At 40.2% G+C, this 22,696-nt stretch overlaps 1 protein-coding gene across 1 annotated transcript in view; it reads right to left on the bottom strand.

Moving 5' to 3' along the window:
• FAM135B (family with sequence similarity 135 member B) overlaps positions 1-22,696 on the bottom strand; it is a 154,283-nt gene that overhangs the window by 10,887 nt on the left and 120,700 nt on the right. Inside the window, exons 7-12 of the mRNA XM_072851150.1 lie at positions 15,982-16,135; positions 13,241-13,290; positions 9,614-9,769; positions 7,420-7,493; positions 3,837-3,991; positions 672-2,745 (exon numbers count right to left, since the gene is read on the bottom strand). Coding sequence (XP_072707251.1) covers positions 672-2,745; positions 3,837-3,991; positions 7,420-7,493; positions 9,614-9,769; positions 13,241-13,290; positions 15,982-16,135 — 2,663 coding nt within the window. The remainder of the gene's footprint in view (positions 1-671; positions 2,746-3,836; positions 3,992-7,419; positions 7,494-9,613; positions 9,770-13,240; positions 13,291-15,981; positions 16,136-22,696) is intronic.

Here is a 22,696-nt window from a genome sequence, read left to right as displayed (position 1 = left end):
CATTCTACTGTTTTCCCTCAGCACAGCAGAGACACCAAAATATAACAGAAGTATACCTGTGCTAGTGTGTCGATCCATGAAATAGGCCACTGTGACATCAAGGCCACAATGTGGCACTTTTGCCATGGGCAATGAAGCAAGAAAATAAAATAATGCCTCTTCTCCAGCTACCCAGGATGCAATTCTCCCATTTTTCCAGTTTGAGAAGCTGAAGCTGAGACCCTACAATCTGTGCACAATCTGTGCTCCTGTTTCATAGTTTAGCTAATGAGGGCAACTATTTAAGCAGAAGAGAAAAACAAGCTATGGCACTACCATGGTGAACTGACTATCTGGGATCAATACTCAAGTCTGGGTAAACTTGACTTCATGAAGGAGGGCCAGATCTTAAAGATTATTTAGACACCTAAATGCCACTGTTTTTCATGAGGATTAAGGACCTCATGTCTCTGACAATCAGTCTCTCTGTGTTTTCATCCTTCCTGTCTATTTAGATTATTTATTCTATATAAATCATTTGTCTATTCAGATTATTTATACTGCAATTCCTCAGGCACCAACTGTCTCTGAATGCAAGCTTAAGGTATGCTTACTGTATTAGCGCCCTTAACTTTGTCAGGGTCTCTTGGCATTGAGTAACGTTAATGAAGAAAGTGATTAGACATTCTTACTTCAGCATTCTTTCATTGGTCTCTTCATCCATCTCACTTGAATTAGGAGAGACAACTCCAAAAGAGCCCAGAGGCTGGCGCGTGATGGGGAATGCAGCCTGCTTTGCAGAGAAGCCGACCACAGCAGGGGTCTCTTTGAGCACAGAAGAAAAGGGAAGACAAGTGGCTGTGCAAGAGACCGACAGGTTAACCACATCAACAGCCTTTCTGCTTTCCAGGGTTACCCCCTCCGTCGTCGCCAAGTGAAACCCAGTGCCATTAGCTACAAGTTTATGCTCTTGGCTGTTGGGTTCCTGAGGATATTCAGCCTGGTAGGATCCTACAGCAAGGTCTGCTGAGGCAGGTGAGTCATTGAGCTCAATTTCTTGTAACCCCTTCATTTCTGCATACACTGCTGGACTCTCATCAGCAAGAGAGCTACCACACTCTCCTTGCATTGAGCCAAATTCAGTTGAGGTCTCTGAAGGAGCTGGAACAGGATAGCAAAAATCTGGTACCAGCTTTATGCTTTGTGAGAAACTCTCCTCTCCTGAAATTCTGCTATTGGAGTAAAAGCCTTGTTGTATTTTTAAACTGTCCGGCTTAAGTTTATCCTTTGGATCCTCAATGCATGTATCAAACTTATCTATATTTTTGTCCAAGTAATTACAAGCCCTTGGTGTTTTTAAGCTGCACTCACCATTGCTGTCCAGTGACTGGCACTCAGAGACATTATCTCGGAGCTGCTTTGGACAAATGGGTGGTCTTGCATTTTCCAAACTACAATAAGTCTCTGGAAAACCTTCCTTTTCCTCCTCCCCCTGTAACTCAGTGTTACTGCTACTGTGTTTGATGGCAGGCTTGGGATGTCCTCTTGGTTCTAGTTGTCCACTTTCAGTGGTGATTTGACACTCAGAAAAGTCCATGATTAATTTTCTATCTCCACCCTCTGTTTCCATGCAACTTTTTAAGTTTCCTCCTGAATCTCCTGAGGTTGCTTCACTGTGTTTGGATATATCCACCTCCTCTGCAGGCTCTTCTGGGCTACTGATCTGAGGAGCTGAGACAGATTTCGTCAGTTTGGTAAGCTCCACTTCCCTCTCTTCTTCCTCAAAGGGCAAAGAGCTGATGGATGTGAGCGATGCTTGGATCCCACTGGGCAAGCTGGTATTGCTTTCTGTGTGGCCACCCTCCAGGGAATTTCGGTGGATGGCATGCCTTCGCACCAAGTGGTGCAGGATCTCTCGATCACTGGGCAGCTCCAGTGCCCGGCTACGAGCATCAGACCACGCCACTGAACTTGGTTCGCTTTCAATGCCTGAATCAGATATTATAGAGGAGGATCTTTTTATAACTCCTGACATCAGGGTAAATTCTTCACATTCCTCACCTCGTTGCTCCTTTGTGAACCATTTCACTTCAAAGTTGTGTGTGGGCAAAGCTTTCAAAACAGGGAGCAAAGCCTTGCTGTCTGGATCTCCTGTTTTTTCAAGACTGGTTAATTCATTCACTGAAAGCTCAGACGAAGTGAAATTATTCTCAGGATGACTAGATTCACCTATTTTATGCATTTCAGTCTTGTCTTCCAAGCCATCAGTTCCACATGCTCCACACTCATACTGAGCACTGACAATTAACATGGGCTCACTTTTGTGGGAATCCTTATTGCTAGGTTTCTTATCTCCATAGGTAACATCCTCCGCAATTCTATTGTCTTTTAATAAAACTTCCTTGGGTGTTTTAAAGTCTTCTGATGTGCATTCTGTATTGCCTGGCTCTGAGTCAGAAGTAGTTTCCTTACTTGAAACAAAAATATTTTCAGGTTTCCTTTGGCCTTCTTTGTTTGCTGTACATACCTGAGATGTGGAGTGCTGGTTTAAACCCTTAGCTGTATAAGCAGCACCTTCAGTACTGCTGTATATGCAGGAGGGATTCCCATTTATCCTATCTGTGTGTATTAGCAGAGTACCTTTCCCAAAGTCTCCTTTCATTACTGCTGTGGCATCATTTGATGCAAAATCTTCGTTGTCGTCTATTACATCCATTTGAGTATTTGCAGGAACCTCAAAATCTGGGAAAACTTCCAAATTCTGATCTGAAAGAAAGAAAGAAAAAAGAAGTAGTACCTGCAAGAGCACAACAAATTATTCCAAGATGATATGGGACTTTGAAAAGTGATTGTAAGGCCTAAAAAAGTCTGTATATTTATATCATATAAATTATACATACATTAGAGGCATATTACAAATGCAAATGCCAGAGTGCATTTAACTATAGTTATACTCGCTAACATTTAACTAGAGTTATACTCACTAAACAGTTATAGTTAGGCCAAAGAAGACAATATAAATAAAATATACTTTCCTCAGTATAATTGTATCTAAACTGCTAGTTTTTACAGCATAGATAAGTGAAACAAAACTGACACTTCTTTGTATTCCTGCTGTCATACAACATTGTTCATAATATAGGTCTTGCTTGTGAGTCAGTTTAATACTCAGTTTAATAGTTTAAATATCTGTAATGAGCATTGTCAAAATTTAGGCAGATAAATAATTCTGGCAGAGTGGAAATTTTGGACCACAGGCCATATTTACTAGACTATGATCATCTATAATATTAATACATATTGCTTCCTTGCTAATCTTAATAGTTGAGTAAAAACAAAAGGGAACCAAGGACTATGAGGTCTTACTACAAATCCGCAGAAATAAATAATTTCTTAATTAAAAATTTGATTTGGTACTCAAGGGGAAAATATTTATTTTGAAAGAAATGCTGCCTTTCAGGGACAGTGTTGAGCTTTATGCTGAAATTGTTTTTTGTTCTGAGTTTGCTTACCACTAGATGTCACACTGGGGATGAAATTCATAGTGCTGTTTTTCCTTTAAATTTGTACTGTAACAAAAATCCAAAAGATTTTGTTTTCTTTCTTTCTAGATTTTGCCTCCAGCTCTTGTAATTAAACAACTTACTTTGAAGATGAAAAATACGAAGCTACAGGAAATCCTCTAGTTTGCTACTAGGGAAAACAGAAGAATTCAGCTATATTACGTAGTGGATCACACCCTGATCCAAGCCAGAGTCAGCCCAAGGGATGTGAGATTGCTTACCTTGGGCTGGGGAAGTGAACCTCCCTCAGCTCAAGCTGCCTCATGAAGCTGTACCTTGTGGTGTTTCACTCACCTTTGCAAGGCATATCCATGTACCTATCTTCGAAGATAACTGGGAGAGTGTTCCAGTCCCCATCTATGTCGAGGCATTCTGCCGGAAGCGGGGGCATGCTGGTGAAGTACTCCGAATTACGAATTTCTGTAGAAATCTGTCCATGACTTTGGATCCTGGCAGCAAAGTACAAAAGAAACGGAGTGCTTGAGTAGTTACCATGCTGTTTCTCCATCACTCCTGCAAGCCTGGCAGCAAAGCTGGAAGTGTAGGCCATGGACAGAGGCAATGTGCTTGAAAGGAGAGGAGGCAGTGCCACACGATGAGGGGGTACCCCGCGCTCCTAGGAGGTTTCCCATGAGTTGATTTCTGTCTCTCAGTTAGAGATACCCACAACTTGCACACTGCCTCACTGCAAAACCTCTCTCTCTTTGAAATTGTTCCAGCCGCTGCTGCCACAGGCTCCTGTTAGCTACCATAACTCATTGCTGTCCTCCCAGGAGTCACTGCAGCTGGCTGAGACTGGATCCCTCAGCTGGCTTTCCAGTCAGGAAAAGAGGTCTGTCACTCTGGCTGTGGCAAGTGTTTCAAAACCCAGATGCAGGAAGCAATAATCAAAAATTTGGTTGAGCAATACAGGGAGAAACAACGCTAGGAAGGATGCATGGCAGGCCCTCTATCTCACTTATACCAGTCCTCAGAGCACTGCAATATCTCACATATGCATGCATCTGGAAGAGCTAAGACACATCAGTTCAGCCACTGCCTGTTGGCAGAACTAGAATAACTGTTTCCATCTTTTGGGCCATGTAAAATGCTACCTGGCTTTCATCAGTGAATGTGACATTAAACTGGTAAACAAATGTGGGTTCAACTATAATAAATACAATAATTTTTAGTTCTGATGAGCTTTCCTATGTAAGCATCTTCCTCAAAAAATGGCGCGAAGACATCAAATACAACATTTGTTTATTTCTGTTGACTCTTCGATTAATTAGACTGTTTATCCTAAGGAATTAAGAGGAAGGCAACAAGCTTTTCATAGATGGTCAGCTGAAAGCAATTCTGCACAGATCACATAGGACAGTACAATGGCAGTATTTCAGATTATCATTGGCAAAAGGCAGGTAATCATCATGTGACTGTTAACTGGAAAAAACACACTTTACACATTATGAAGCAAAACTCAAACAGCAGGTTTGTAATTCATGCCAGCGTGGAAGATTCCTATGTCCAGACACAAATAACTTGTTCAGAACGACATATCAGCTTCAACTTCAGAACGTAATTGTTGCTGTCTATCATTTGCTCTTACCTGTAAGCTAGTTCTTTTTTCCTCAGGGATAAACAAGTCATTTGTTGCTAAAACATGACTCAGACAGGAGTCACAAACAGCTAACTGCTCGTTCTTGCCTGCAGCAACACCTGGGTGTTTAGAGTTAACTTTTAGCACCATAATAAAGTTCTCACTGACATATTAATTAATAGCATCAGCATTTTACTAAAGAAGACATGTAAAAAAACCCCAAAAAAATAAACTTGCTTCAAGACCAATCTCTGGCACAAAAGATGAATCACTAATATTGAATGGTGTGAGAAAAAATATTTTTTCTGTAAAATATTGGGAGGATATGTCACCTGCTAGAGGGTCCCACCCTGTGTGATATCCAGCCTATTGGAAATGGTGTGTCCTCTTCTGTCTAAGCAGTCAAATGCTGCCCAGCATGTAGGTGCATGCAGAACTTACAACAACAGTATGGGAGGCAAAAAAAAAACTCATCTGGCAAGAAGGAAGAAAGAACTGGGGGAAAAAACTGTTACAGTTTGAGGTCTCGGCATGTGGCATGCTGAGAGCTGATCTCACTTGGAGACTCTGTGAACCCAATTAATACTGCTTTCTGCCACCCAAAACATTAATAATACTCTGGCAGCCAAGACTGTTTTTCTAACTACATCATCTAGCAAAATCTTAAAGAAAACGTGACTCTGCCATGAGGCCTGTATAGACTGAATTTACTACATAGACCAACTTTTAAAGTTTGCAAACTATTTTACTGTTTTTTACTCAGTCTCTTTGATAATCACTGAGGAAAAATTATGTTTATTTATAGGAAATGGGATAATTCTGTGGCTGCCTGGAGAAATAAAGCACTTCATGCAATTAGGCTTCCCCCTGTGCAGGGTTATGTTTGCTTGAATGGCACCATGAGTGTCTGTGCCCTCACGCCAGGATCTTGACCTGGGGTTTTCCTTGTATATAGCTCACTTGAAAACCTGACATGGGAGGACTAAGTGAGCACAGCTGGGCCTCTGCAGCCATGGTGCTGCTCTAATTTGGCAGAACAAGGTAGCCTTGTACAACCCATCCACTAATGAAGTCATGGTCCTTTCCATCAACACTGAATCAGCCCTGATGTCCCTAGTGACAGCTCTGAGAAAGTAATTTTCTTATTTGCACTAGGTCAGAAGCAGATGACTCACTTAAGCCTCATAATCATGCCAGGACCTGATGTCATGGCCTTTAAGCCCCTTCTGAAAGATGGTTTTCCACACTGGTAATGCTGTGGTCCCCCCATGGTGACAGGCTATTTCAGTGGACAAATAGTCCGGACACCCCTCATTACTCAGAAATTCAAATCTGAGCATCTTTCTTTGAACTCTGCCTTCAGGGTTCAGGTCCTGAGTATTATCCGTGTGCTCCACTTGGGATCATTGGCTAAAACTAAAGGCAGGATTTGCCCTGGTGTATCTTTAAAACTGGCTCTTCATACTGCTCATCTTGGTTCCAAGCAAAAAGTGTCAAGGAGAAGGAAATACTTACCTTGCCAGTGTTTTATAGCATATTTTTATGAATGCAGCCTAGTGCAACATTTATTTTCCTGGACTGTTTTGCACTGTTGATTCTTGGTCAATTATAAACCCTGACCTCACATCACTCCCACAGTTCCTCCAGCTAATGTGGTGGTATTCCCCATTCCCTTCCTCTATTGCTGCATCTAGTGAACATCCACAGCTTTGCACCGGCTGTTTAATGCTCCTGTCTGCATTTAAAGATCCTTTCTGCCATAGAAAGTAAGGCTGGACTAAACACCAAAATAAATCCATGACTGCCTACCCCCAAAAATATATATTAGGGATGGTAAAAAGCAAATTTTTAAATGTTAAGCTTTTGTTGCTTGTCAGCAGTTATTTGCCATTAAAAGTACCAGTACTGGATCTGGTGTAGTGGGTTTAGGAAGTTAACTGAAGAAAGATATATAAAAATATTTCTGCCTGCCCTGAGGTTGGTGGTGTTGGTGGAGATATGCTCTGAAGAGAAATGCACCCAACTACAACTGAGAAGAGAGGTGAGGAAAGAGGATCCCCTGCATTGTATCCCCAGAATACAGAAAACTTGAAATTGATAATGTCTGGGACCTGACTGGACTCACTTTTGACGCTGATTTCAATGGTTTTACAATATGGAGCTAGAACAGACCCAGTGACTTCTCTCAAACCAAACTCCTCCATATCCAGCAGAAAAAGACCTGAATCTTGATTGTGAAATTTTTAAACTACATTTTCAGTCATTCCAGTGAGAGGGAAGGGTTAAGGGGTTACTTACAGGCCTTCCTGAAATGTGAGCACAGCGAGTTTCTGGTGCTCGGTGTAGAAGAAGGCTTCTGAGAATCTCCTCACCTGAGGGAAAAACACAAAAGTTAAACCTAAGATCTGCTGAAACATGCTAAGTACAATCAGGCTAATAACAGAGCAGTGACTGTCAGGACCAGGTTCCTTAGTATGCTCCATCTGCGTTGCACCACTCTGGTGACAGAAAAAAACCAAGGAGCTCAATTCTGTTTCACTTTCCCAGACCAGCACAAAGCAGCTGGTGGTGTTACGTATTTTGCTGGAAGGTAAGAAGTGTCCCTTGACAGTAAATCAAGATTTGCTTTCATGCATCTTCTGACTACTTTTCTAAAAGCTGTCAAATTTACCATTTCCCCCTGTATTCTAAAGTGAGGAAGATTTCTCCCTTTCCCATGGTGCAAACCACATAGCAGCAGTGGAGTGAGTTACTAAATTAGAACAATTCATAACTGATCATGTCTTCTATGGGAACATCCACAGTGATTCCCAAGAGAGTAAAGGAAGTCTTATATATCAGCCCAGAGGAGAATAAGCCCTATCACGGTAGAAATACATCTGCCTATGTCATGATACTTATAAATGAGAGCTCTTCAAATCTCTTCATGGACATTAGATCTGTTCAGTGTTTGATAATCAATTACAAAAGAGCCACAGATCTGAAGTGGCTGGCAGAGCACAGAGTGTGAAATAAGCTATAAAAAATTCAGTGCTGCTAGCTGCCCTGGAATAAGCTTTGAGTTTAAATGAATCAAGCATAATATGCAATCAAATGTACTAAGCTGTTAAACTGCAGCCCATACATTACTAATAACATTTGTAAAAGTGACCTCTGTTACAGTGTCAGAAAATGGCAGTCAAAAGTGTATGTCATAGCATCTCGGCATCTCCCTAAATCCCAGCTGTGCTTTAACAAATGACCTTTTTAAAAAAAAGGACTAACATCCCTTCAAAAAGACGGTATCTTAATAGTATGACTTTTCATCTGAGGCTCTCAAACTGTTTTCCAGAGCTGGGAAAATATCATTACACACAGTTTATATGGGGAGGAACTGAAGCACACAAAGGTATGGAATTTGCCAAAGGTCAAGCAGGCAGTCGGCGTCAGTCGAGGCTGAAACAAACCACAGGCTGGGATTCACCTTGCTGGAGCTGGGAGCATAGAGTTGGGTCCTTTGGCTGAAAGCCACCCAGGTCCTCTCAGAGTCAAGGGAGACCTAGTGAAACTAACCAGGGGAGTCTCAACATCAGTCATTCAGTCACCTCTTTGTGAATTTTATGCCTCCTTTTTGCGAGCTCAACCATGCTCTTGAGGAGAGAAACCTGAGAGTTGTTCTGGTCACTTGGGTGAGTAACTGGACCTCCACTGGCTTTGACAGGAACCAGAACATAAGCTGATATGTCAATACCTGCGCTGTAGACTCTTACAGCTAAGCAAGGTGAATCCTGCCCTTTTCTCTATGTCCCTACTCTAACGATTAGATCAGACTGTGAGTTCAGCTCAGGTGATGTACTGAAGTGATGTCTGCTCAATAACCAAAAAACATCCTAATGGAAGACACAGCACTTGCTGAACTAATCAGATAAACAGATCTGACAAAGCTAGCTCAAAAGGCAAACGCTTTTGTGCCTTCTTTATTATCAAGTACAAGAAGCAATTTCCACATGAACAATATTAATATTTTGTTGTGTGCACCCCACTAGGAGAAAGGTGAGAAATAGCTATATATATATATGTGACATAGCGAAGAGAACGAATCTATGTTCCTCATGGTAGTTTTGTGAAAGGAGTTGAGGTAAAATAATCTTTTTGGGTATTTATCATTGTGATGTTTGTACTTTTTAAAACAAATGTTTATGATTTATTGATATCTAGCAAGTACAGGCGATATCTACCTCTTCCTACCCACCTCCCGTTCCATGTCTGATTCTGGTGTTCGAAGTGTACTTATTTTACACAGGATCCTGGGTCCCATAAAAGCAACAGCCTTCATTCCAGAAATTGAAATCTGTAATTTCAAATCCTGGGCTTCACCTCTTGTCCTGCTCACCCCAGTTCAAGTAAATACTCATATGGGCAGAATAGTATTGGGAATATATGTCCAGATAAATCATTAATGTCTATTAGGAGGTTACCATTACTGAACTTGCTTTTAAATTATTAACATTACCCTTAGCATGTGATGTTCCTGAGTCAGATAAGCTGTGACTTCTGGATGGAGCGTTGCCACCTCCAGGAACTGGGTCCACAGGGCCAGGAGGTGGGAGCAAAGCCAGGCAAGGTCCTTGCTTATCTGCTCTGCTATCTTCTCTGGATTGCTCAGCAGCTGGTGGAGAGAACATTTAATATCAAGACAGTGTCATGAAGGAAAATCAGTTAGTATGTTAGATTAACTCCTTTTAGGGACAACAACAACAACAAAATTCCTCTTGATTTAGAATTATTATTAAAGCTACTATTTTCAGTTATTTTACCCGAAATGAAGCTGGTGAGACATTTGCTTTTACTCTTTATAAGACACATATTTTAGTGCAAAGGGTCTCAGCTACACAATTGGAGAGCAAGAAGTGGGAACAGCCTCAATTTTTGTGGACACTGTACTGCAGATGTAGTAATTGGGGAAAAAAAAAATCAAAGTCCAAATTATCCACCAGATGGTGCTGGATGCTCTGAAATAATAAACCATGGCCCATCATCTCCTTTCAGATAGCAAAAGAAGCCTTCTCAGCCATGTCACACTAGGATACCAGATGGGTGATGGGGGGGGGTGTGGAACGAACAACAAACCCCAAACCAAAACACTGTGTCCTCCACACATGATGAAAACAGACATCCCAGAGTCTGTTGCTTCTCTCCCACACTAGGACACACTGGGGCCCTCCGTGCTCTCCAGCTCTAGGCTGCAATTCTGCACTAAAGCTCTGCAGCCCAGGAAGTGAATGTCAGCAGCAAAGTCTCTGCATATCAATCTCCCTGGTTTCACAGTTTCTTTAACAAGAGAGAGCCACTGAATTTTACCTCCATGTTTTGACACAAAGAGTACAGAACTGAGCCTTCATCTATTCCTAGGGTCACTACGTGCTTCCATGAAACCGGTAATACTACCAGAAATACTCCAGAAATAATGCCAGAGGAATCGCTTGTCTGTTCTTGGCCAGGTCTTTTTTTGATTAGGACTGCAGTCTAGTTGAAAGCCTAGTTATTTTTCACATTTTATTAGGCAGGTAGTTTCCAGATTGGTGGCACTGCAAACTAAGCCATGTTTAAAAGCAAATTGTCTGTGTGACAGAGAGAGAAAAGGAGAAAATGCATGTGTGGATAGCACAGATATTGTCACTGAGTTTACATTGTTTGGGTGCTATTCTGTTTTAACAACTTGTCCAAAATGACACAAGCTCCAGTACCTGTTCTGGTACTGGAAAAATCAGGGAGATACTGGTAGACAAAAGATCCTGCCCAAACATTTTGCAGAGTCAGGGCACTACCTTACTGCACTTAATTTTATATGCTGTATGTCAGTTTTTCTTTTTATTTAGTCAGTAAGCTGCCTCTTATATCATAAACTGAAAGCATAGTCTTCAAAGAAGATGCATTATTAATGCAAACCATACTAGGAATAGGTGTATGATGGCTATTTTTCTATTCTATTGGTTCTTAACCTTTTGAACATATTAGACATTTTGAACATTAGACAGGAAGGAAGGAAGGGATGGAGGAAGGAAGGAAGGAAGGAAGGAAGGAAGGAAGGAAGGAAGGAAGGAAGGAAGGAAGGAAGGAAGGAAAGAAGGAAGGAAGGAAGGAAAGAAAGAAAAGAAAAGACAATGCCTACGTCTAATTGTGAGAGTCTTACTGCACTGCCACACACGGGACAAGAGCTTAGCAACACTAGCAACACAGGTCAAATTCCAGGGACTCAGTTCCTCAGAGCAAAACCCAGCAATTAAAATTATCACTAAATGTGACTCTAGCCACTCCATTCACATAGCTGCTGCTGGGCTGTTCCCTGTGACAGCACCTTTCAAATCCCACTCAGGGTAGTCTGGCTTTAACAATACTATCATGCAAAACAAATCAGGAGGTTTTTTTGAGGAGTTATTTTTGCTTGTTTGTTTACAAATCAATCACACAATTAAAATAATATTTCCCTCCTACTTTCTCCTGCATTGAGTATCTGCTGTGTTCTTGGCTTGAATACAAAGCTATGGTGGGTTAAACTCACTTTTTTTTCTTCTTTTGTTTGTATTTAATTTAAAAAATGGACCTGGCTCTGGTAACGCAGTAGTAATGGGAGACTAACATCACAGGCTTCTCTCTGTATGGTTTTTAATAGCATTTTCTTCCTTTATAAATGATTGGTGTTTGTATATTCTGCTGAAAAGAAATGGTTTTAGTTTACATACTCCTAGAGGCAAAACACTGGGAGAGCATTGCCAATACTAATCTGTAGACCATACAGGGGTACATATGACTTCAGCATTTACCCTGCAGTGATGATCAATGCTGCGCCTATGTCCCACCAATAGTGTACAAGATCTCAACATTTACGTCTTGAGAGTCTCTGCAAATTCACTGTCTTTATCATTATATTATGCATCGATGGATAGAAAACTATCATCCCAGGGTGCTATGGCAGAACGTTTTTATGGCATACAGGAAAACCAAAGTTTTTATAATACACCAGAGAACTAGCTGTTCTAGCTGTTGTGTTCACCTATCTGTTGCTATGCTGTTCCCAGCAGCTTTCAAACAACAGTCAAAGCAGTCTGGCTTTATTAATATTGCCATGCAAAATAAGTCAATAAGCTTTCTGGGAGAACAAGAATTGGACAAAAATTAGAAAATAGAGAGAAATTAATGCTGGCATTTTCTGATGTATGCCAAACCAATTTGGACTTTCCCAGACTCATAGAATATAAGTCCAAAGGAGACTCTAGATTGTGTTTTCTGACCTCCTATACCCTTACAGCTTCTAAATCTAGTAGAGCTTAGCCCAATAACTTATGTTTCTTTAAATCAAATTTATATGAAATCAGATTTCTTACAAAGTGTCCAAGTCATGACTTAAAATGAAGACATTTTCCATTTCAAACATTTTTCACCAATGGCTGACAAACATTAGCCCACCATTCGTAACTGGAGTGTGAATGTACTTCCAGTTTGGTTTGGCTTCAGCTTCCCTCCATTAATTGTTTTGTCATTCTTCCCTGTTCTATCCCTCCTGTTAATAAACTGAGCAAATAAATTTATTAAATCTCTGATTATAAAGCATTTTCCCCAGTGATCAGCTGACGCTTGTATTTTTTCCTGGCACCCTTGATGACTTGTCTGTGTCTCACTTGAAATAAACATGGCAGAAGCAAGTTCAAGAGAGTAGTTCAGTCACTTCTGTGCCAAAATAACTTTTTTCCTCCCATGAGCCTCCCTACACATTTAGGCATTTTTATTAGAAAAGATATAGTTGTACAACCTGCCAAAGTATCTCTTCTCCTGTCAGCATAAAAGCTGTAATTGCAACCTACCCCCAAATAATTTTTTTCTGCACACTCTGATACTCAGGGCTAGGCTCACTGAAGGATGTTAAAGCAATTTAGCTGGTGACTTGTTAAAAGTGACAGAAACATCTTGTAAGTAACTAATCAAAATTATGTGAAATCGTTGGTTGAAGAGAAACATTCAAGAAACTTTCTGAAGGCACCAAATTCCCTTTCTCCCCGATCTGATACGTGACTGGGCTGTCTCAGTGTGCTTGAAAAATGGACTTGAAAAATGTATGGCCAGATTCTGTTGAAGAAAATACCTGCAGCTCCGTACAAAGCTGAGATAACATCTCTTCCACAGATAGCTCCTCTAGGGAAAAAACACAAAGAAAGAGATCAGTTTTGAGAACAAGTAGATGTGAAATGTTAATGTTCTGCTGTTTATTCATGTGAGAAATATGTCATTTGATATTCTTCCCCGACAGACAAGTTTCTGTTTGGATGTGGGCACTCCACAACCCACCTTGTACTGGTGCAGGTACAACTTCTGGTCATGTAACCTGGATCACTAAACCTGTAGCGGTTCTGGAATGTTTTTGCCATTCATGTTTTGTCAACAGAATTTTTCTTTTCTTTGTCTACCCTCTCTTTTACTAGAAGTTTGCTTATTAGCCTTTGGTATTTATGGCCAACTCCAGAACTGAATGCAAAATCTTACCATTGCGAAGTCTGACGTGCAAATGACGTGCAAGAAATGGTTCTCCCTATTGTGCTACACAGGACTGTGTAAGTGATACCAAATGTCTGAGTAGTAAAAGATTAGGCATCTCATGTACTGCCTTGTGGAACGTGAAGTACCTCTCCACTCCTACAGCAAGCAGCAGTGCTTTGATACAGTCCTGAGAGAACCCAGCACAGGGACTCTCCGCTTTAAATGCACCACAGACTATAAGGCAAAGGAGGACATAAATCAACTCTCCAACTTTGGCAGCTCGATTTTGCAATACGTAACTTTCTAATAGTATCCGTAAAGAAACAAAGCAGAACAACCAACAGGACAATCTCCTCCCCAGTCCCCAAATGACTCTTCTTAAATAGTATTAAGGAATGGGAAAGGACAGACTGAGATGGGTAGCACCATGAAAAGACCCATCTGCAGCTGGCAAAATTTGGGAAACAATCGTTCCCACTTTTAATGTCTAAACTAGGCTATTATTTTTTTAATATACTACTCAGGGAGCTAGAAAAAAGAATTAAGAAAGTCTGAAGGGATTTATAGTCGTGGATTTATCTGAACTATCTTTAGAAACCTCTGAAGAGATTGACCTGTCCAATATAGATGTTTTAACTTAATGTGTCATTTACATTCTCCCCCTGGTCAGTGGAGAAAAATGAGCAAGTACAAGGTGCAGTTCATGCCATCCCAAGGTAGAAAGCACTACTTGTCAGATAACATATTTTATTGTCCTAAATGTCTCTGTTTCTCCCCAGTGATTGTAAGGAAGCAGATATAAAAATTTGCTTCATATTTATCATACTGGGTGGATCTTACACCCCATGATTTTGCTGAGTTTTGCAACAGGCGTCAGAAGATTAGCCTTAAAACCAAATCTTCAGTAGATTTTCAGACTGTGAATAAAATGCAAATAGCACTCTGCTCAAGAGGCTAAAAAGGGTATTAGCATTTTGCAAATTTGCATGCATTACAACAAGTACATTTGTAAATTAAGTGCCTGCTTCAGTACCAGTAGTCATTTGAAAACCAAGCTACTTGTATTTAGAAAGGCAATATGTGCTCTGGGGTAGTTCTCGAGTTGTGGTCAAGCAACCATACATAACTCTGTCATCTCGCAGCGTATAAGCCTGTCCAGGTGAGACACAAATCATTTATTATATGTGCCTGATAACCAAGATGCTGGAAGCATGAGTTTTGTTGCATGTTGGATTCTGTCTGAGAGCTAATAAGTTGCAAATAAAAATGCTGTAATTTTTTTTTCTCGTAGCTGGATTGAATAACACAGTATGTCCTCTTCCCACCCTATGACTTTTAGGCTATCTTGAAGGGAAATATATGTTCGGGAACAAGACGTGAAGTGGAAAATAGGAGCTATCAAGCCCATAAGTCTGTAAAGCATAACGTATTGTGTTTGATAGTTCTTGTATACAAGAACCATACAATGAAACTGGAAAATGTTTTTTGCTCCCTTCTTAAATCAGCTGGCTAATGCAATTGACTCTCATAATATAACTATCTCTGCAACATAACAAACTGGTAATTTCAAAACCTGTATACAGAAATACAAAGACACAAAAGTAGAGATGTGAAATAATGAGCCACGTTCCTTGAATTCAAAGAAACAGGTGGGACAACAGGAATTAGTCAGGGATGCCCCTCATTTTCACAGGAGCTCATGCTGCCATTACAAACATGACTAAACACAAATTACAGAGCTCCATCCTGCAAATCCAGCAAGCCAGCACTTGCACATTGGACATAACAGGCCTGACCAGCCAAAAAAAGCTTCTGCCAAAACCAGAAAATCTATTAAACAATTGAATTAGGAAGAAAAGCAGAATCATTTTAAAGAACAAGTTGTAATTATGTAATTGGCAGGGAAGAAACACATTACAAATTGTAAATGAGGGAGTATGTTTCAAAAACACCCATATCACCTTTCAGATTTTTCTTTTCAGTTTTAAAAAAAGTTTGCTCAAGAGGAAAAAATATACTAGAGTCTTCCCGAGATTTCATGGCAATTCAGAACTGGAAGTTCAAATCTTCAAAAAGCAACTGAGGCCAAAAATCACTGAAAGGCAAGTATTTTGAGAAATTTATCAAAACATTTTACCCCTCTACACATCAGGCCACATCCTATAAAAGGATTTGCATAAGCTGAGAAGGCAGTCATCTTTAACAGTGTGCCAAAATAAACACTAATCAGAAAACAGGAACAAAAATCCTCTAAAATCTCTGAATAACCCAAGAATTTTGGTACTAAAATATGTATTGAAAATGCAGCACTGTAAAATATTCAGTGATGTTAAATGTCCGTTCACTTACCCAATTTCAGCTGTGGTAAATCAGGAATCTCCTTCATTATGAGGGTGTAGTACATGTGAAGTCCTCTTTGAGCATTCAAGAGCAGAAGACAGAGGTCCTTATGCCACTTGTATGCATGCTGCATGCAGTTTTCAGATGGGACATAAAAGCTGCCCTGTGTAACAAGTGTATCAAGAAAATAAAATACAGATATTAAAATTCATGGTTTCCATTTGTCCTAGAGGTTTCCACAAGAATCCAGTTGTGGGCAGCCTTTCATTTCTAATCAAGCAGTTGGCACCAAAGAGAGATTTTAACCATCCCTGCCTCCTAGCCACCTAACTAGCTATATGTGTAATCATAATAATATCTCATTCTACATGTACATTTTGCCCAAACCATACCAAAACTATTAGGTCCCAGCAATGCTGTCACATCTACAAAGACCCTCAGTCCAAACAGTCCAACAGAGAAGTTCGTTCCCACATGTCCCACTGTGGAGCTAATGTCTCCCCACAGCATACATAGTGCTGTGCTAAACACACCCTCTCTGCTATAGGAAGAGGGGTGGAAAAGGCTCTAAAGATGGATACATTCACTTTCCTTTTTCCTCATATCCTCTTATTCCCTTCTGCAAAGGTTGTAGCTTGATGGTAGATGGTGTTGTGGTATGCTTTGTTATGTGTATTAGTGAAAAAAGTGCAGATTGCATTGCTATCCTATCAACAAATATAAGCCACTCTGTACTCCAGGATCAATGTCTGGATTAGTATATCTCTTGTGGAAGGAGATGTAATTGGACAGATCACAGCATGTTTAATACTGAAATTTCCCAAACAACATTTACACTTAGAACATAAACTAAGTTTGCAGTAGGGCACCATAAATCAAAAGTTTTCACTTCTGTCAAAAAACACCACTTGTATAAATTACTCATATTGGAAATTTTCACTGCTCAGATTTAAAATAATAGTATTTATTAAACTGTGGTTTTGTGTGCAGGATTTCATGGAGAGTTGCAAGGAGTAGCATGACAACTGTCAGTAACAGCTCATATTTCTGAGGTCCCATGCATTTTAAAATTTTTATCCAATGATGAAGTAGAAAGGTGTGTGAGCACTTGCAATCAGTGATTATATCTGGTTGTTGTTCCCCCAAACAAGACTAAGTTATCTGTATTGCAGTAGAAGAAAGGGTTATGAAAACAGAGAAGTGAGAAAGCCACCTAGGTGCTCTGTCCTTGAACTCTGTGAAACATCAGGTATATTGAGAATACATCTAGATCTGCTTTTTACAGCATGTGGGCTGCACAAAGGCACCAGGGTAGGACTCTCACTGTTGCATGGCTATGGAGAAACATGGACAATCTGCAATTTAGTCCACTGCTTATCACTGATGGGGTTAAGAATACAATTCCTACATGCCAACTAGGTACTGATTGCCTTTTTGGACACTGACAATCCCAATAGCTATGCATCTCCAGGGGCAATAGTGAAGGCTCACCCACCACACACCAGTGCCTCTCTTGCATTTTTCTCCCTTTGACTTCCCTAAAACCTGTATTTCATGCCTCTTAGTTTGAGCTGGGATGTTTCCCTCAGCTTTCTCATGCAAATCTTCAAGATGTTAACTAGCATTCTGTGGCAGACACAAAGGGGACTGCTCATCTTGACCCACAGAGAAATGGCTGATGATAATTGATGGAGTTGGTTGTTCTTGGAAGGTTTCAAAACCTCCAGCCTCAGCATGAATCTGTTTTACTCTCACCATGGAATATAGAAAAAGGGAGCATAAAGAAATGCTGCTGGAACCAATAGAAAATTGGAAATGGGTTGATATACAATGTCATGAAAAAAATGTCCTCTTTTGTAATCCATTACTGATTTTTTTAGGCAAAAATTACTCTGGCATTTAAATGCTACACTGACGAGCAGAAGGAAAAATGTGGGATAATTTCATAGTTCATATCAATACTGTAACATGCTATTGTTGTGCAAGACTACACTTTAATAGGTCTATTTGCAGCCTTTCTTGGCGTAGGTTATTGTTTAAAACTAAAAATAAAAAGTAATAGGAAAATTCAACTGCAGGTGGGCTTAAAAAATGTGTGAATTAAAGATGTTGAAAATCTTTATCAATTAGCTCTGTTTTAAATTCTTTAGTGTTTGCCCACTTCTCTTATGGTGCTTTTTGAAATTTGACCTCAGCTGGATTAATAAAAATTCTTAGAGACCAGATAATTCAACTTACTGAAGCACAGGGTTTAGGAAAGTATACTTTGCAAAGATTTACACAGTAGCAAAACACAGAATGGGGAAAGAACCATTATAAAAAGAAAATAAAACCAGTTCATTGAACATTGTATGTTAGCAGCATAACTTGGTCATTATTGTAGAAATTCAGAATAATTTAGGCTGGAAGGGACCTCTGGAGATCATCTAGTCCAACTGCCTGCTTAAAACAGGTCTAATCAGATCAAGTTGCTTAGTGTTATGTCCTGCTGAGTCTTGAACATATCTGAAGAGGTAGATTCCACCACCTCTCCGGATAAGGTGTTCCAGTGTTTTACCACCTTCACAGTTTTTTTTTTTCCTTGTATCAAATCAGAATTTCCCAGGTTTCAACTTGTGTGTGCTGCCTCTCATCCTACTGCCATGCACCATCAAGAAGAATATGGTTTCATTTTCTCTTTGTTCTTTAATTGGGTAGTTGTAAATGGCAGTAACATTCCCCCTGAATCTTCTCTTCTCTGGACTGAACAAGACCAGTTTTCTTGGCCCCTCCTTGTACATCATGTGCTCTAGCCCCTGAATATGTTGGTGCTTTTTGCTGGACTGGCTCCAGTAAGTCCACACGTCTCCTGTACTGGGGAACACAGAACTGGACACAGTACTCCAGGTGTGTCTCACCAGTGCTGAGGAGAGCGGAAGGATTGCCTCCCTCAAACTGCTGGCAATGCTCTCAGGGATGCTTCCAGGACTTGTCTTTTTTGGCAGCACTGCTACCTATACTAGAGAGCTTGTAATGTATCTGCTTTTGTTGAGAAGGACCTCCATTTCACTTTCTCTTTTGTAGACACAGGAATAAGAAGAATTTACCTGCTTTGTGTCCTCTTTCAAACATTTCTGTCAATTAACCCTACAGATTTACTCCTGATCTCAGGAAATAAATTAGATTAGTATGAATCAAAAAATGAAAAAAAGGTCAGATATTTCTGAAGATCCTTTAACATTAAGTCCCAAACCAATTAGTTTCAGAGACACTGCCATGCAAAAGCAACAGGCACCTGGAGTCATTGTGCTACTAATCTGTCACCTGAGGATTTTAAATGCCAACCTAAATTTGTTTATTTTATTACCAATAAAATAAACCTAAAGAAATTATTATGTAGTTATTACCAATCCTAAAGAAAACTCTAGGATTGATGTCACTGTGGGGGTTTTTTAATGCATGAATAGCAAGAGTGTATATATGATGGATTAGGTTGTTTCTTTACCAACAGAGACAAGTTGCCTCCTGATTAATCATTTCAGAGCTCTAGGGTCCTCTGGAATCAAGAGAAAGAGCAGAGCCTTTGCCACCATTTTAGCCATACTCTATACTATGCAGTCTGGATCCTCATTTTGGAAGAGGAGATGCTTTAGGATGGAAGAAGTATGGCTAGCAAATGGTGCAGTCTTCCAAAGTAATGTTGGTTTTCTGCATAAGTAGAATCATACTGAGTCCACAGAAGCTGTTCCTTCTGCTCCCTCCTTAAAGGAATGCCATCTTCTAATATTAAGCACTAAGTGAATAAAGACTAACTTGGAGTATTTCTCACAGAAAAAGGTTCCAGTTTTATACCTTCTACCTTAAGAAAAAACATAAGGAGAAAGATTGTCAAATACCTTCATTAAAAGCAGACAATAAGAAAATTCCGGGTTCTGAGAGAAGGACTCACACAGTCAAACTTAGATATCTATTTCTGAGCTACCACCTCTGTTGAGAGATGGAGAACTGATAAAGAAACACATATCGCTGGGGAATGATTGTTTTCATCATAAAGCTGGCATCTAAAATCAAGGAACTGAACTGTGGCCACTTCTTCCTATTAATTATGAAGGAAGCATAGGACAACTGACCACACGTTCTACACTGTAGACAACTAGAATCAGGAGCACTGAGTACAGCCACAAAAGACAAGTCAAATTTCCTCTAGCATTGCTGTCCATAGAAATGTACACTTCTTTTAAATTACTGTGAGATGTGGATGATATACATGTGTGCATAGAGGACTGAAAAGATTGCTGTCAGATCTCCTTTCTTTTCCTGTCCCAGTTCTCTGGGAGGAATATCTGTGCCAAAGAAAGGTGCTGTGCTTTGAGAATACCATTGCGTGGGAGGAAAAGCACTTCATAGTCGCAATTTGAGGCCATGCCAAACAGGCACAGTCCAAGCCGTGCCACACATGAGTAAGAGGCCATATCATTAAGCTGAAGTATTTTGATGAAACTCTATTAAATGTAACTGACTTTGAAACCTTGTTGTTTAATGGGAACTTCCATCCTAATTTGAAAAATCATCTTGTCAAGGTGGAAAGTGAACATGATAGAAAAAAGACGCCAAGCTCCAAATATCTGGTCCTTCAGTGACTTAAAGACATTACTGCTCTCACAGGACTGTTTCTTCTGAAAGTTGTCACACACATACAGGATGCAGAACAGGACATAACAGTGATTATTAAACACACCTCAGGGACAGTTTAAGCTAATGTGAACTAAGGTCTGTACATTCTCATCTGCAGGGACCCCAGCAGGGCAGGCATCTGACAGATGATGCCATTATAAACTGTTGCAGCTAAATCAGCTTATCCGTCACTGTTCAGTAAGCTGAGAAATGTCAAGAAATGCCTTCCTTTGGGATGGCCTGAAGATCGCAAACCTTCCACATTCACTGGTCCCCTATTTCCTAGGTTATAGCCTGAAACAGGGATTCAGACTACAATACTAACAAATCAAGTTCAGTAACAAATATGGTACATGCTACTCTAAAGAAAAACACTGCCATAAAACTAGCAGTCAGGAAAACCAGTGTCTATGACCCATTAAACAGCTACAAAGTGCTCAGCTCTCTGGGTTTCTTGAATCAGAAGGACAGATATTGGTTCACTTCTGGTTAAGAAAAAACTCCTATTAAAACAAACGTTCATACTGAAGCTGACAATCCCAGCTTGCACAAAGCATGATGGCTGCCCTGGGCTTGTAATATCCATTGTAAAAGTACAGGTTAGTTTCCTTTGTAGATTCTCATGACCTTTTGAGTTAATTCATTTGGTCTACTGTTATATTAATCTCATCAGTTTGTAGGTAGATTTTTCTATGCTAGTTGTAAAATGCATCTGCACTGATTTCCTTTTCCAAGACCCTCTCTGTTTGTAACAGTAGGCTGTATCTCTGGCTTTTGCCCTTTTCTACTTCGGAAAATTTTGGGAGCAAATGAATGCCTGACATACCTTCACTTCAAGACATACCACCTAAAGGTACTCTGATAGCAAAGATGGATGACAACACAGAAGTTAATAGTACTGACACCAGAGAAAAGTATGACTTCCATTGTGCCAACATCATCAGAGGCAAAATAGATCAAGAAAGGGAAGACATGATGGAAAAAGAGGCAGTCAGGAAAATAATGCAAACAACTGCAAACAACTCTGATAATTGCAGACACTGCAATTATTTGCTTTAAGAGTTGTTTTTTCCCTGTGATATTTGAAAGAACATCAGCTGTATTGATCCCAAATGGAAAAAAAAAAAAAAAGTTGTCCCATCAGCTGTGAAATGAGATTATTTTCAGGACATAACTGATGAACTCAGCAATAACATTCATTTTTACGTTGAGCAAGTTACTAGTAGAGAGGTAGGCATATTACCAAAACCTATAACTAGCGACCTCAAGAGAAGGAAAAGTTTTACCAACTTTGGAGACTGAACTAGTCCTGTGAGTCCTAGATTTCAAAAGAGGGAGACAGGAAGGTTGATAAGGTTGTACCTTTTCTAATCTCCTATAGAAAATGTTCTGTTGTTATGATACCCAAACTAGAAGTGAGGCATCAAACTCAATGTACTACATTGAAAGTAGAATCATAGAATCGTAGAATCATTTAGGTTGGAAAACACCTTAAGATCATCGAGTCCTACCATTAACTTAACACTGACAACTCCACCACTACACCATGTCCCTAAGCACCTCATCCAAATGCCTTTTAAATACTTCCAGGGATGGTGACTCAATCACTTCCCTGAGCAGCCTCTTCCAAAGCTTGACAACACTTTCAGTAAAGAAATTTTTCCTAATATCCAATCTAAACCTCCCCTGGTGCAACTTGAGGCCATTTCCTCTTGACCTATCACTAGTTACTTGGGAGAAGAGACCGACCACCACCTTGTTACAGCCTCCTTTCAGGTAGTTGTAGAGAGCAATAAAGTCTCTCCTCAGCCTCCTTTTCTCCAGGCTAAACAACCCCGGTTCCCTCAGCCGCTCCTCATAACACTTGTGCTCTAGACCCTTCACCAGCTTCATTGCCCTTCTCTGGACATGCTCCAGCACCTCAATGTCTCTCTTGTAGTGAGGGACCCAAAACTGAACACAGTATTCAGGGTGTGGCCTCACCAGTACCAAGTACAGGGGGACAATCACTTCTCCTGTCCTGCTGGCCACGCTATTTTTGATACAAGCCAGGATGCCATTGGCTTTCTTG

This window comes from Ciconia boyciana, chromosome 2 (genome assembly GCF_034638445.1).
Source record: "Ciconia boyciana chromosome 2, ASM3463844v1, whole genome shotgun sequence".
In the NCBI taxonomy this organism is placed as follows: domain Eukaryota; kingdom Metazoa; phylum Chordata; class Aves; order Ciconiiformes; family Ciconiidae; genus Ciconia; species Ciconia boyciana.
Note: the sequence above shows the minus strand (reverse complement) of the source record. Positions and strands in the feature narration are given on the sequence as shown.